This window comes from Carettochelys insculpta, chromosome 18, assembly GCF_033958435.1.
Source record: "Carettochelys insculpta isolate YL-2023 chromosome 18, ASM3395843v1, whole genome shotgun sequence".
NCBI lineage: Eukaryota > Metazoa > Chordata > Testudines > Carettochelyidae > Carettochelys > Carettochelys insculpta.
In genome coordinates, this window is record NC_134154.1 from 27425001 (window position 1) to 27442200 (window position 17200).

Consider the following 17200-nt stretch of genomic DNA (forward strand, 5'->3'; position numbering starts at 1 on the left):
GAACTAGAATAAATAGAAACAATAGTTATAGGACTGCTGAGCCCCTATCACTAAATGTTTCCTTAAAAAAAAAAAAATCTAAGAACATCAAAAATAGCACAATACAGTACAATTATTGATACTCTATTAACCTTCTGGGTACATTTCTTAGTTCTTTATCACAGCAACATTTCAGATTACATGTCTGTAGAAAGATTTCCTCAACATACAATCACTGCCTGCAGTCCTACAACAAAGCTGCAAACCCAATACACAACAGCTCCGATTAACACGGTCTCAGGCACAACCAAAGTGTGGGGCCTCTGTACAAACAAATGTAAAAAACACTCTAAAAAATGACTGAAGGATATAAGTATCTTATACTGGACTTGCTTTACGTGCTCCTCTTAAGATATTGATGCCTACTGATAAACTGAAGTATTCCACTGAGACAGATACTTATATATGAGCCACACCAGAAGTTCTATAGCTAAAGAGAAACATAGGCATACAGAACAAATATGCTTTAGGAGATCACCTACTCCTCCTGTCTGTTCCTCACAATGTATTATAACCTGCTTTGACATTGATCATCTTGAGAACAACTAGCTATAATGCCAGAAGATTGACTTCAAGTGAGTGAAAAGAAAAGGAACTTAAAAAGATCCTGTTTTCATGTTAACAGCCTGGATTTATAAGACTGGAAAGGGAACCATTTAAAACTAAGGTCTGGTTTAAGAGCAAAACGTAATTTTGAATTTCCTTATAAAAGTTTCATGTTAAGTGTAATTTCAGCTTTTCTTGGCTTATCACTCTTATTCTCCTCTCTGCCCAAGGTTCTTATTCATACACAACTGCACATGAAGTCAGTCACAGAGCAGCTATGGAGGTACAGCTCTGTGAGTGGGGATTATCCCATCACTCAACTCTTCCAACAGCTTTATGACTATACTCCTAGGCATTTTCTTTCCTTTAAATTACGTTCATTTGCAGCAAACAGTAAATGGAATAACCCCTTTGTAGTTCAGGCAATATTGCAATCATTTAAGGGAACTGATACGTATTGAAATCTAAAGTATCTGGAAGATTAAGATTTGGCTTGACATTAATAGTCTAAAAGCAACCCTGAAAGCCATCTGCAATAAGCCATGCTATACCTACCCCCACTGACAACTGATGACCACGTCCCACCTGATGAGCTGCCTCGTGCCACTGTAGAAGTAGATGCTTCCCCTGGCGCATTATGAGATACAAATTCTAAGCCACTTGAAACTGTACCCCTACCAGTCGAGACTCTATGACCTCGAGGGTGACGCTGTGCCTTAGGAGACATCCGTGGTGGCCCTGGGAAGAAGAACATACCCCACACTATGAATACCTAATCTCTCTCTTTCTTACTTTAAGTGAGCTAAGTTTAATATCTATGTTTACAATTGGATCTAAGATCCAAGTCACCTAAGCTCTAGTAGAACAATAAATTCAAGCAAGTTAAACAGGTGTTGACCATAATCAGGATTCCTTACGTTTAGGGCAATTAGACATGTAGATGAGTATTACTGGTCCAATCAATCAATCTAGGTATCCTAACTTGACTATCATCTTGGCATCTGAGCATGAATTCACTATTAGTAACAAGCTTCGTTAGTCTTTTTTAAAAAAAAAAATTTGCAGCACCAATTTAGTTCCCAAGAAATTTTAAAATTCAAGAATTTATGTGCATTTTAATGCTGCTTTCTGTGACCTGAGCTAAACAAACTAGTCTACTGGCTTCCTCTAAAGGAATATTGAAATCTGAACCATCAAATAAACATGCTTCATTCCACACTTGTTGAATCAGCACAGCTAAAAACAGTGGAACTTGCATGCTGGAGTCTCAAATTTTATTTGATCGATGATAGTCAAAAAGCATTGAAGGAAACTCACGGGTATATCTCTATTACTCTCTTCTTTGAAAGATCTTGAGATTCTAGCAGGCAAGTCAGGATACACTAGTGATTGATTCAGCTGGTGGGAGACTGCCATTTCTCTTCCTTAAGTTTCTGTTGAAGTATCTATTTTGAGGGGCCACCAACTTTCTAGTTAATGCACTGGTATATGGTATTATGTATTTCTTTACATGATTTGATTAACTAAGTATCACATACTCATGAGGCACCAATCACCCATAATATTGGAGTGCACTACATACAGATTCTGTTTAGACATTTCTCCATGTATGAGCCTGAGGAATGTGATCCTTTATATATATTTGTTAGCTACCAAAGGTTTACAATATTGCTGCCCCACTGATGTAAGCATTAATTATAATCAATGTTTTCTATAGGTTCACTTTTAAAATAGCTCATTATAATCCATCACAGTGCACTTTTTAACAAAAGTCAGATTTGGGAATTTGTAAATAAGCAGTTGGAATGAATCTGGTTAATTTAACTGTTTTGGGTAGTATTATGTGACAAAATGCTTGAGATTTTTACAATGATGTAAAAATACCATTCCTAAGAAAGCCTTCCAAAAAATGGCCAGGCCCCATATGTTGCCATTTTCTAGGTGGAGACACTGAGCAGCGTTACAAAGCTGATCTTATTTCAAACCAACTTGGGAAATTTCACAGCTTTATATATTGTTTTTGTAAAGTTTCTTCAAATAAAAAGGTTAATAGAAGTAGTCTGATAAACTAAAGTTAAACACAAATTATAGGTTAAGTAATGAAGAGGAAAAACAATTTTGTAATTAAACTCACAAAGGAGTTAAACAAAGACAAACAAAAACATGAACAAATTGTGGTATTGTACCTTCTGCAGACATGCGTTTAGGCATAGTAGAGACAGGAGCTGGAGAACCATGAGCAGAGGGGTGAGACGGGGGCCTGGACGGCCGCGAGGGGGGCCTGGAGGGCGGCCTTGTAGGGGTGGCTGCCCGAGGTGGAAGAGAGTTGGGACCTGACTGGTAGCGAGAAGGTGGGCGAGAGGAAGGAGATGGGCAAGGCGATGGCCAGGGAACACCTGACAGAACAAATGATATGAAGGAAAGTATAAAAACTAAAGAAAAATTATGGGGCGGGGGAGGTAAAACAGAAAAAAAGTAAAATATGACAAAAATGATTTTTCATATGATTAACCCTTTGAGGATAAATTCATTCATTTCTACAAGCCGTAGAATAATCCCTGTTAGGATGTTTTCCCCTCTTAGAAACCAATCAAATGTAATGTCGGAATGTCTCATTAGATCCCCAAAGGGTTAATTTAAGATCTACAAATACTACTGAGGAATAGATAGTAAAAGCTTAAAGCTTAATCTGTTAGCCTGTTTATATACATGTTTCTCGGTACACATTTCTCTAGATAAGATGCAAAAATAGCCACTAAATAATCTCACATACAGTACTGACTAAGCAAGCTATTACTTTTCAAACTCAATGACAATGAGCGATATCGACTACAGAAATTATGTCTTTACAAAAAACAGCGGTGTTCAGTGTCTAAAGTCTGACATTTGTGCCCTACCACTACTGTAGAGGCCTTATTTAAAATTATTTTTGAAAAAGAGAAGCCTACTTCACAGTTTAAGAACATAATAAATTAACTTCTCAATGTACATTCAGTAAACTAATACAATGAACAATACAGGTATGAAATGTAGATTTCAAAGAAAATTAATGTTGTTTGGGCAGTAGTTGCAATCAGAATGTTTAAGGGAAAAATATTTAAGTAGCAAACATCACCTACCTTTATCTAATATTGCCCAGGTCTCCTCCCCAGTGTGTCACGCTTGAGTATTGTGTGTTTTATTTCTTCACAACATCTTTAAATTGTTAGGATTTTTTTTTTTTTAAATAATGAAAAAAAGTATTCCAACAAGGCTGGCAAAATACTGAACTCAATAAGCAACACATGCCAACACTGAACATTCAGTATGCAGTATATAGGACTCAGTTAGCTCTGTTAAAGGAAATAACGCTGCACTTTGCACAGTTACAGCTGTACGTGTATACAAACATACTCAAGAGTATTGATCTGGAGAGAAAACTTCCCTATCTATCCTATTACAGAACTGAATCACACCACACAACATCACACTGAAAGCAAAGGGCCCCTTTACTTTGTTTTCAGGGGAAGTTGCATCATGTCTTCATGCAAGATCACTGGGTGTTATTTCTTCCAACACTGCTGCCTCTTTCCCAGGACACACAAGAGACTTGTTTGACATCTGGAGATCAGTATTACAACTCTACTCACAGCCACCCACAACACAAAGCTGATCATGACTAATTTAGTATGTACACAGCTTCATGTAACACTACGGAAATGTGCATCATCACCTAAACAATTTTTCTTCAAGTTTAAAGTGTTTTAGCAGAAACCAAACTAAGTTCTTGGCTGCAAAAAAATACCAGCAATGTACTTAAGTAAATACTTCAAGGTTAATTATCAGACTTCAATAAAAAGTTAAACCAAAGAGAAAACCATGAACTCTACAGACTAGTCTGACTTATTCTTGGAAAAGTGAACTTCAGTTTTCGCTCTTTTAGTTGTAGGATTGTTTTGGGGTTGATATTCCACATAAACATAGTTTTCACATTTTTAGAAACAGGAACTTTCTCAATTAAGGCTCATCGATTTATTGAGATACTTGCCTCCATTAACTACTCTTTGGTCTGCACCGGAATTAGGACTATAGTCTGAAGTATGGGATCCAGATCGTGAAATTGAGGGGCCCGATGCAGACTGACCCAACCTTGGAGAATTTTGTCTACCTCCTCCCCAGGACAGGACATCTCTACTTCGTTGCCCAGGTGGAACATACTTGCTTTCCCTGAAAAAGAAAATTCCATACATTGTTCTCTCACTTTCCATCTCTGGATATATCTGACAATTCAAAGAATGAATAAGTTTTACTTGCATGTACCTTTGCCATCTCCTCTTCCCTGCCCCAACCCCCAATCAAAATGAAGGTAAATCCTACAGCTCCAAATTCAAACTTTGTATTCTTTTAACAGTTCAATTTCAGAACAAAGAAGAGTAATTACATGCAGTACATAGCTGATGGTACTACACATAAATCCTCAAAAGCATAATTTCTATAATCCCACAGTATGTTGGGATAATTTAATGCTGAATTTTCAAGGTTTTCTGAGGCATTTTGAATGTTTTGATATATAATATGCAGAACCTATACAGCTATTTCCTGCAGTCGATGTGAATTCAAAAACACTGATTACACCATTTCTTCCCCACACTCCAGCAATTTTATCTTTTTCTTTTTAAAGAACAGCAAAATAACGGGCAAAGACATAAGTCAATGCATAAATTAGTAATGTACAAGGTTAATTTCCTTTAACATACTCTGAGCAGTATTTTCCCTTTAAATACCTAGTGTTCACACCATGTCCTTCTCGTTCACTTGCATTTCTCTGAACAGCCGTATATTTTTCTTCTTCTGTCCTGTCGTCATTTTCCAAGGCAACCCGAGCTTTGTATTGGGCACTTGATTCAATTTCTTCTGCTAATTGAGCTGCTCTTGCTTCCCGTTTTAAAAATTCTTCTGAATTATCCCTCTCTAAGGGCACCCTGCAAGACACAATGGAAAGGCAGGGAAAAAAGAAAACCTATCAGCATACAGATAAACCATTAAAAAAAACACATTTAGATAAATCTAAGATCAGCGAACCCACAATGGCAAGAAAGCAAATCAAGATGAAATTATTTTTTTTAATCTTGCACATTACTTCTAATTTCTCTAAGTCACTTGCTTGCCAACCAAAGTCTGAGTTCAAGGTGCTAGAGATGTCCCTTGCCACTAATTTCAAGTTAGACTCCAGTTTACAACACTGTGTTAAGGTGAGAATTAACTGTCAAGATCCAAAGCTAAGACTGTTTCTCCTCTTAGTTAGACTCCAAAGCGGAGGCCCTATAACTGCAGATTCCAGAGAAGCCCCAGGGAATAAAGTGCTCAAGTCAAAGTAAACCATCCAACTCTTAGGCTCATTTTAAAATTAGAGCCTTAGCACATTGGCTCCTCCTATTACAACCAGTGGCTACAGCACAACTAGAGGAACTCAACTAGTCTCAGAGACCAAAAACTACAAGAACTTTACCAAATATTCATAAACCTGAATTACCCACCAGGAGAAGTAAATAAACAAATCGACAGGTCCAGACACATACCCAGAAACCAGCCAGTCCAAGATCAGCCCAAAAAAGCCAAGAACAGAACACCACTGGTCACCACCCACAGCCCCCAACTCAGACCTCTGCAACGAATTATTAAAGACCTACAACCTATTCTTAATCAGGATGCTACACTCCAGAAGACCCTGGGTGACATGTCTGTTCTCTCCTATAGACAACCTCCCAGCCTCATGAGGATCCTTACTAACAGCCACAGCCTATACCCCAGGAACACCAGTCCTGGAACCTTTCCCTGCAACAAAGCCCACTGCCAGCTTGTCCACATATCTTCTCTGGAAATACCATCACTGGACCTAACCAGGTTACAAACAGAGTCACGGGCACTCTCTCATGCTCCTCTACTAACATAATATATATGCCATCATGTGTCAACAATGCCCAGATGCTTTGTATATTGGACAGACTTCTAACTCCCTTAGACAAAGGGTCAACGGGCACAAAACAGACATTAACACAGGCCAGATCCACAAACCGGTTAGTCAACATTTTAATGAACTGGGCCATTCTGTCAATGACCTCACGGTATGTGTGTTACTGAAAAGAAATTATCGCTCTTTTGTAGAAAGGGAAGCGGAGGAATTGACATTTATATTCAAATTCGGAACATTAACACATGGTTTAAATCGGGATGTGAACTTTCTGAGTCACTATAGGGGTTCGTCTGCATACTTAACTCAATCTAATTCTTGATCTTCCCCCCCACCCCTCCACTCTCTGATTTGCTCACCTTGATTATCTTTTTCTGATTTGTCCTCCTTGCTTACTGTTTTTGGTTCTCTGTGTCTTAAATATTGAGTCTGTTCTGGTCTGGCTATGGTCTGAAGAAGTGGGTCTGTCCCACGAAAGCTCACCTAATAAACTATTTTGCTAGTCTTTAAAGTGCTACTTGACTGCTTTTTGTTTTCATCTAGTCTCAAGTAGGGAACTGGGAATCAGAGTCTTGGACTCTTTTATATTTTTAAACTAGCAGAGATTTGCCCCATGACCTTGGACCTCACCACCAATTTATCATTTCAGATTGATTTAAGCTTGTTCATCTATAACTAAATATTTTGTTCTGATTTTACATATTTAAAAAAAAAAAAGATCAATTTGAAATTTTCAAACAAGAACATTATTTAGAATTCAAAAAAAAAAAAAAAAATACAGAACAAAACGTTTATACATGTTCTCCCATTTCCACCCTTATGTCCCCAAACAATTTGGTGAAACTGCAAAAAAACCCGCAATATATTTTGGTGATACCAACTTTACCGTTTTTGCCAATAAATGTTTTGGTTAAAAGTTTTGGCCACTTCTAGCATATCTGCAACAATTAGAAGATCACTGAAATGGCAAGCCTGAGCAAGGAAAGCTATGAACTGGCCAGGCAGCCTTAATGTGGAATTTGTTTTATTCCAATAACCAAAAAAAAGCCATATGTAACTGTTGTAATTACCTTTTTATTTACTTATTTTTAGAAAATGATGGTGTCAGGTCAGTGCTTCGTTTTGGTACTCTGGCATCAAAAATATCTTCTTTAGAATCATGAGATCATTTCCTTGCCCTCATTTTCAGTTTGACTAACTAAGCTTACTCAGAAGGCTCCAAAAAAGGCAGCCACCCAATTCAGCTTTCTCTTCATACACCCACCAGTCCTTACTAATTCATTCAAGAATGCCAGAAACCGATAATAAATCGAACCCAGAATCATATGTAACTATTAATGGCTCTTAGAAGAGACTCCAACTGAGACTTGGGTTCCAACTGTTCTGGGCATTGTAGAGGCATGGTGAATGACCGTTCCTATCTCAAAGAACCGGCAATGTAAAATGGAGGGTGGGAGTAGATACAGGCCTACACTGCTACAATAACTTATGCAAGGTCACACAAAAAATAAAGGGTAGAGCCAGGAATACAACCCAGACTTCCTGAGTTTCAGCCACTGGACCACAATATTTGGAAAGAACTTACTCTCCCATGCCGTCACTGAAGATCTTTGAGATGTGTCCCCCAGTTGGTGGTCCAATTCAGGACACCTGCATCCTATTCGTTTAAATCAGACATTTCTGGCAACTACCCATTTGGCCCACACATCCTCGTATCCCATGCTAGGGCTATCTGGGACAAAGACCAAGAAGGGCACCTTAAAAAGAGGGAGAAAAGGGTGGGTGGTGGAGCACCCATAGGGACATGCATCTCAGAGAACTCCAGTTACTGCACAGGTTGAGTAACCTCTACTTCTGTCAAAGGGTGTCCTTGCAGAGGCTCTTCTTCAGGCAACTCCTGAGAAAGACCTCTAAATTAAGGAGGTACAAGGGTCAGAGAAAAGCCAGATACAGAAGAGAATTGCATCGCCTACAACAGCATATGATTTGGCTGCAGATATGAAGTGTATTTATTAGACAAAGCAAAATACAGCCAGCAGGACAAATCTGACTTGCACAGCCATTTAACAGAGGTGCACACTTCACAGTCAGCACCAATGTTCAATTGCCCCACCTCTCACCTTGCTCCATCTTGCAGCCGAATGCTCCCAGAACCCCCTGCCCCGACCACATCTCTGCAGAGCATGAGTGCCTGTCTTAAGGGATAGTGCATGGTTTCTAAAACTTGTCCAGCAGCCAGCACACGTGCATGCAGCTCACACATGCTCTCTCCCTCCACAGTCAATCTCTGCACAGTAGGGGATGGGGAGACAGTGCAGCACTGCTTTCCCTGTCTTAAAGGGACAGCGCATGGCATCTCAAACACACAACAGCAGCCAGCTGATACACTGTGTAGAGGTTTGTGACACTGTCGCACACCTAGTTTGTGCTACACACACAGTCACAGTCTCTCTGCATCACAAGGCCTCTCTCTCTCTCACACACACTCACTCTCTCTAGCATCCATCCCACACCTTATACTCAAGGCTCCTTCACTTGTGGGGGCCTGGAACCAACTTACAACAACTTCCCAATGTTCATCGAGTGGCCAACCTGTGAAAATTACTGGCCACCCTTGTCCTTAAGTAAAGTGACAGAGCCAGGTAATGCTCTTCGGGAATATGCCAGGATTCTCAAAAGGGGGCTAAACATGAGTTCTAGCCAAACAAATCTTAATACAAGCAAAGACCTACTTTGTTAATTAGCGTTCTGAAAAATCACTGAATTCTTGTATTTCTGCAATGGATAAATGTAGTTTAGGAGATCTAAGTGAGTTAGGCCTATCTAGTTAGAACACTAATACCCTTCTGACAGCTAGCATATGGAATATGGCTTTTTGAGTACTCAGGTGTCATTTCTGGGGAAAACAACAGAAAAGTAAATGGTTTGATTAACAGGACATTCTGAGGATAAAATCTTGGACATGCCTTTAGTGACACTTTCTCTCTGGTGAATACCATAAAAGGGTGGAAGGACTGCCATTAAGGCCGCCAGTCCTCCCAGCCTTTGGGCACAAGTGACTTATCACTGACGAACAATCATGAACACATGGCTAGGACTCATAAGAGGACTGTTTCATAAGACAGGTAAGGACTAGGTTCAAGTCCCAGATTCTAGCAGGATCTCTCATTTGTTGAGAGAGAGTGGATAAACCTCTTAGGAATCTTGCTGCATTTGGGTAAGCATAGCATGAAACAACCCCTACAAGTGAACCCTCATGGAACTCACAGAAAGGCCCCATGTTTTCAGTTCCAATGGGTAATTCAATAACCTGGGAAGAGTAGAGCCAGTTGTAGAACAGTTATACCGAAGATGATAATATTACCTGAAGATCCATTTCTCCTAGTTAATTAAATGCATCATACTGCTGACAAACAGCTCTCTCTATTCCCATAAGCCACTGAGAGATTACATATAAATCCTCAGAACCTGCAGACTGGGGCGAAGTTTCTGAGAAGCATCCTGGATTAGAAAGTGAGCATCGATCAGAAGCCTCCAAATAGAGTACCTCAACCAATACCAGACCCACCTTGGCCACACTGGTGTAATTCATATAGCTCTGGCTCAATGGACTCGATTATGAACAGAACAACAAATAGCCATCAACAAGGCATTCAGTGGACACTTTTCAAACAGCTAAAGAACATTTGATTTCACTGATGATGTTACCCTGCTTTCACACCAATATGAAAGAAAAGGTCACAATGTTAGACAAAACAGTCTCAGTGACTGGACTGAGCATTAACAAAGGAAAGATCAAGACAATGAGGATCAACCAGTCCAACAAACACCACAATCACACTGGGACGGGATGACCTGGAAGATGTGGTGCAGTTCACCTACTTGGGGAGTATTATGGGCATAGATGGAGGAACAGATAAGGATATCAGTGTCAAGATAGGGAAAGCAACAGCTGCATTCAAGACTATCGGTCCCATATGAAGCTCATAAATAATATCTGTGAAGACAAAACTGTGGATCTGCAACACAAATGTGAAGAGTGTGGTCTTGTATGGATGCCAGACCTGGTGTACTAAACTCTTCAAATCACAAGCTACAGACATTCCTAAACAGATGTCTGAAGTACATCCTTCACATCAAATGGCAAGACTTCGCCACAAATGAGAAGCTTTGGAATAGAGCAGAACAAGAACCAACTGACATTGAAATCAAGAGAAGAAAGTAGGGATGGCTAGGCCACACTCTCAGAAAACCATTACCCAGCATAGTCCATCAAGCTCTCACATCAAACCTGCAAGGAAAACACAAAAGAGGAAGACCTCAGACAACACGGAGAAGGTCTACTGAGATTGAAGGACAACATACTCCTGGAGCCAGCTAGACATTTTGTCCCAAGACAGAGTGAAGAAGAGGAGACTTGTAGATGACCTATGCTCCATGAGAAGTACAAGGGTTAAGTAGTAGTAATAGTAGTCAATGTTATTTGATATTGTTGAGACCCTTTAATAGTAAAGGTATTAGCAGATATGCATACAGTAGTGCTTTCACTCATGAGAAAAAGAACATGTCACCAATAGAAAAATACCTGAAGCATTTTGCACTGCCTGACACAGCAAACAGATCAACCTCTGCAAACTCCTAGGCTCCTGGTGTCCAACCAATTCTGAAGCAGTAGACACTACAGTGGCTACTGCTATAGCAAACTAGCCCCATTATTCTGAAAATATATTTAATTGTTCAACTCAGCCACACTCCACAGTCCAAATAGCCACATGTGGCTAGTGGCTGGCAGCTAGCATGTTGGACACCACAATTCGTAGGTTACGACTATCATGCAGAGGACTTAAGGTTAGTTCCCATTCATAATTTAGGAAGGCATATCTGATGAGGTTGTCTGCCATGCTGTTCTGAATATAAATAAGACATTAAGATGACCAAATAGCTGACATTGCACCAATTCCAGAGGTTTATCATTTTGGCATAGAGAGATGGGAACATGTGCATCCCTGATGGTTGATAAAATACATGCATACTACATTTTCTGGCATTATCTGGACTGATTTTGATTTGACTGGGGGCGGACACAACAGGCAAGCACTTTTAATGGCTCTCATTTCCAAAATTTTGATGGAGAGAAACTATTCTTGTAGTGACTACTTTGCATGTACCTTGAAACTTTCCAGATGTGCCTTCCAAACCAAAAAGAGAAGCACTTTATGTTATTATGGTAGGGAGAAAGCTAAAAGAATATGTAACCTGTGCAGGTTTTGGCTCTTATACCAGTGGAATGGACGTAGAACCCACTGCCGAACAGATGGTAACAGGTCTAGACTGCATTTACTTGGTTTGTAAATCATTCAAAGCCATTCCTGTAGGCTGCACCACAAAGATACATACTGACAGGTCTCAGCAACTGAATACAATCTGTTACCTAGCACTGCCCTGAATCTTTGAGATAAACGTTCCTAGCGAGATAATCTGCGGGGGCTAGGCATAAGCTGACTAAGCAATAGCTGAGGGCCCAAAGCAGCTCACAGAGAGCTCCCTATTAATTATTACTACGTGCTAGTAATATTTCAATTTAGGGCCCCCCAATAGGCTAGGACTGGCACTGGATAAGCACTGCATCCAGGGAACTTTAAGAGCTCTAACCACACTTGCAGTGGAATCAAAACCAACATTTCCAGGTTGATCTGAAGGCACAGATTAGGAAATAAGGAACAAATGTTCTTTACTGATGTCAACACTTCTCATTACAAGCTGCCCTTATCCACCTATCACCCAGGTGTGGGAAAACACTTATGTATACCAAAGCAGCATAGGTAAGTGGCAATTACTGCCAGAATCCTTGCAAATTCCCTCTGTGAAGATAGGCCACACAGGCACATCTTGTACTGGTAGTTCTAGCTTTTTCAGAAAACGAATCGCTTGTGCGAAGTTACATAGCAAAATAAAAATACTTGCCTTACAGGTCTAGAGTTGCAAACCAATCTACTAATGAAGAAGTTATTGCTGCAAGAGTCACCATCCTGAATTTCTTTTGTTCTATATATTTGTTTAGAAACCTGAAGTCTAAAATTGGTCTCCACTCTCCATTCTTTTTGTGGAATCCAGAAGTATTTTGGATAGAATACTCTTCCTGTGCATGGCACAGAAACTGGTTCTATTTGCTCCTGAACACAGGAGAGATTCCTTCTTGCTCTAGGCAACTGACTGTGAGACAGGTCCCTGAGGAGGGGGAAGAGAGGATGTGAAACAGATGGTGTAACCGGATACTATAAACTTCCAGGATACATTTGTCTGACAATATACATTCCCACACGTCCTGAAAATGGGAGTGGGGAGAGATGGTGAAACTACTGTCCATTGAGATTCTATACTAAACCACCAAAACTCTCTCTCAAAGGACAAAGAAGGCTGGGAAGCTATAGTTAAAGGAAGTATCTTTGAATAGCCTGTTTTCTCTGCTGGGAGCTCAGAGGATCTACTTTATGTTGAATATGGGTCTGGGTGTGCTCTTAAAGTTCTGCCTTTAAGTACCCTTTTCTTTACAAGAATGTAAATATTCAGGGATCACAACATGGCTTGAGTCCTTTAAAGTGTGAAGAGATGTACTTGCCAGGTCCACAAAGAGCTTGCAAGCATGAAATGGTAAATATTCGCCGGCACTCTGAATCTCTCTTGTAAAGCTCAGCAGTTAAAGCCAAGACACTGTTCTCACGACTGCTGCAGCGAAAAAGGACCATGCTTCAGTACTGCTGCGTCCAAGTAGGCCAGGAGTGACATCTTTGCCAGGAACTGTAGAATGGACTTAAAGCGGTCCTGATATTCTTCCGGCAGATGCTAACTAACATATTCAATTCTGTTAGTGAAACAGTCCTATTTTCCCATGAGCTGCATTCCCTGCAAGCTGTGTGTGAGAGCAGATACTCAGGAGACACTCAAATGCCACCCAGCTAACTAGCAGAGGCCGTGTCTACACTAGCCCCAAACTTCAAAATTGCCATGCAAATAGCCATGTCGAAGTTTACTAATGAAGTGCTGAAATACATATTCAGCGCTTCATTAGCATGCGGGCAGTCACGGCACTTTGAAATTGACGCGCCTCGACACTGCGCGGCTCGTCCCAACGGGGCTCCTTTTCGAAAGGACCCCGCCTACTTCGAAGTCCCCTTATTCCCATGAGCAGATAGGAATAAGGGGACTTCGAAGTAGGCGGGGTCCTGTCGAAAAGGAGCCCCGTCGGGACGAGCCGCGTGGCAGCGAGGGGCGTCAATTTCAAAGTGCTGCGGCCGCCCGCATGCTAATGAAGCGCTGAATGTGTATTTCAGCGCTTCATTAGTAACCTTCGACATGGCCATTTGCATGGCAATTTTGAAGTTTGGGGCTAGTGTAGACATGGCCAGCGTGTCCAGGACTAGACTGTTTGTTTCTAGTGGTGATGCACATAAAAAAATTTTTCTGCACACGGATGGAAAAGATTAAAATGAGAACATTGCCCGTGACTGCTTGACAGTTTCCTATCCCGCAGTGTGGCTGAAGCACAGTATTTGCAAACAAAAAGATTGAGCCTCTGGTGGATTCTTACTGTACAGAGTAGACTCCAAGCCATGGTGTCAGCCTCACTGTGTAACAGCTTTCACAGTGAGGGAATTCAGAGATAGGTGAAAAACAGAAAGTTTGATTCTCTAGTCGAACATAAGATTTTTATCCCCATTCCATGACAAAGGTGAACCCAAGTCAAATTTGAGTGAACAGCATTGCAACTTGGTATATGGGGAAATCACAAGACCACTGAAACCAGAATACAAAGCTGCAATGTGTGTATCATTTGCATTTATCGCTCCAGAAAGCAAGTAAAAATTCTACATCTAAATTTATAATCTGAAGATGAGTTATGGAGACTGTTAATACAAATTTAAGACCAAAATATTTAGGAACTTACGTGTATGAAGATAAACTGCTGTCATAAGTTGACACTACGCCATAATTTTCTTCATTGTAACGAAACATATCATTAGGATCCCATCCATTAGACTGGAAGAAAATGAGGTTTATTTTTCAAAATGACACTGGAAATATTTCCCTAAAACTTGGGCTATTGGCAGAAAGCTTAAACTTTTGCCTTTATCCTGGTTTTACCACACAATGAAATTATAAACCCAAAACTCAAATTTTAAATGTAGTTTTATGTAGTTTACCCTCAAAATCCAGTATTGTGGCTAGTATCTTGTCATTCTCATTTGGCACTCTCCGATGTACTGGCTTGCATTAACCAAAAGCTTTGATACCTTTGCACAAAGTGTCAACTAGATATATACATTTCTGAAATATGAAACAGTGTTCCTCCCTGTGGCAAATACTGGAACTTTTCAAATGCATTATCAATATAAGTATCTAACAGGAGATTCTCATTGATCTCACATGAAAGCATTTCCTAGTGAAGTGCTGTATGCCACAGTAACAGCATTACTAACATTGTTACTTTCGCAAAGCATAAAGGATCCTTGCTACAATACTTCAATATTTATTACTTGATGACCCCATGAGTCTATAGAAAGACATAACTTATTTGAATATTAGTATTCATAAGGTAAATGATCTCCATGACATTACAGAACAAATATTTATTGAACCTTATTTGTTAGAGATTTTCTTCAAACCCACAATACTAATTCTTCTTATTCTTACACATTATGAATCTTGTGTCCATTAGTAAAAGGATGCATTATAGCATAAAATTAGTTCCTATGCCACACGTAACACATCAAGAAAATATAACAGGTGTAGAAGCTAATTTAAGACCTGACTCCATCAAGTAGTTCAGGACCCTCAGAGACAGTGGTTTGGCACTTCAATCAAACACCATCGCAGTGGTGTGCAAGATTCAGCTATTCCATTTAAAATTGTAGGGAAAACAAGAGATGTCCCTCAACAAATGATGTGTTTTCATGACAATGCATGTTCACACAATACAGCCATGCTATTCACACAGTTTAGCTTCGACTAAAATTCCACTGAAATTAAGGAAGAGCATACGTCAAAAAATCGTTTTCTGGAAAGGTTTCAATGTATGATAGATAAATTTACTTACAACATCGGTCTCTAAAGCCTCAAGCTCCTCATGTGTGGTGGTCTCACCTCCATCCCATGGTTCAAGGTCCTTCTCTTTGTGTTCACCATTTACTTTAGCACCAATGGCTGAATCAGTAAAAGCATCTATGACAGAGAATCACATTGGGTTAACCAAAGGGGGGGGACCCATAACACACACAGGTGTCTAATGTAAATGCATTATAAGAAAAGTGCACAAGTATGATCCAAAACTGTCACATTACTGTATTAATTGAGAATAAATTCAAAATTAGGATATGTTAAGACTTGTACACTATTCAAAAATCAGAAGAGTATATGTTTTAATTATGATGCAATTACTTAGTTTCAGCTAAGTACCAGCTAATACTGAAAAAACAGGCATCAGGAACCAGTTACCATTGTCTTTAATTGAAGAAAAAAAATCAAAAAGTATTAACAAGCTAGGTCTAGGCCTTTAATCTTATACAGCATTGCTTAAAGAGAGTAACATCACTGTTATAAAAGGCAAAATATTCATTGATGTTTGTAACATATTACTTGAAACAAAATGCTGTTACATACAACTATATTCTAACATATTACAGACACCAAGAAACATTATGCAGATTTACTCACCCCTATGCCCAGAATGTCTAAGATGTGTCTTAAATTATACCTCCCCTCTTTGACTTAATCCCAGGTTCTTCCATTTCATATGGTTCCTTGACACCAGTGTTCACACCTTTACAGTCTCTCCATAAAAGAGCTTTGCAAGGCTTGGAATTATTCATTAGCTTAAGGTATCAGTTCTCCAGTGTGAAGTTGCTGAAAACAACTTTTTCTAGAAGAAACTTCTTTAGGTAGCAACTTACCCAAATTAGATAAGATTTAGAAAAATTGCTACTTGCATTCAACACAACTATAAAACTAGAGAACTAGAAACATATGAAACTGTATTATGAACATATCACTAGCCAGGTGTACGAAGCTACTCCAATCAGTAATTAGATCATGAACTTTTATTTACAGGCTCATTTACATTTTATTCAAACCAGACTGTACAAGTACAATTGAAGGCATACTAGAATATTTAAATATTTTATTAAAAATCACGATACCATTCTGAATTAACGAAGTCAAGCTTTCATATCTGTGAAATAAACAAGCTCAAAGCTGCTGGAAGATTAAGTATTTTTTCATAAAGGGAATTACTTTATAACTTCCCCACTTTTATTTTATTTATTTATTTTTGGTAAATAGCTTTCAGTCTAGTTTTGACTAAGAACTATGCACTTTTCATTACATACAGATGGAAATAAACAGACATTATCACAGTAAAATTAGAGTATTTCCTAAGATTTCAGGAAAAGGTAGAGGACCAAGACAACAGATTGTGCCAGAAGTGGAAAATGCAGCTTTAATTTATTTTGGCAATGTCTGAAATAGTATTGAAGAGGAATGTACAATAAGTCACTGAGAGAAGAGTTTACATTTATATAAGGGATTTACTTGGCCACTAATCTGCTACATTTTATTTGCAATCACTGAAGACACATTTTAATTAAGACTATCAACACAGCCTATTATTCC

The 17200-nt window shown here is 39.3% G+C and overlaps 1 protein-coding gene across 10 annotated transcripts in view; it reads right to left on the reverse strand.

The window, feature by feature from the left end:
- ATXN2 (ataxin 2) overlaps positions 1-17200 on the reverse strand; it is an 83612-nt gene that overhangs the window by 40160 nt on the left and 26252 nt on the right. For 9 of the 10 annotated variants that reach the window (XM_075012934.1, XM_075012932.1, XM_075012927.1 and 6 more), the window contains 7 exons: positions 15630-15754; positions 14481-14572; positions 5349-5546; positions 4613-4791; positions 2772-2981; positions 1141-1323; positions 1-3 (listed from right to left, as the gene is read on the reverse strand). The exon at positions 1-3 is cut by the window's left edge and continues 195 nt beyond it. In XM_075012934.1, coding sequence (XP_074869035.1) covers positions 1-3; positions 1141-1323; positions 2772-2981; positions 4613-4791; positions 5349-5546; positions 14481-14572; positions 15630-15754 — 990 coding nt within the window. The remainder of the gene's footprint in view (positions 4-1140; positions 1324-2771; positions 2982-4612; positions 4792-5348; positions 5547-14480; positions 14573-15629; positions 15755-17200) is intronic. The other variant, XM_075012933.1, reaches the window with a different exon arrangement.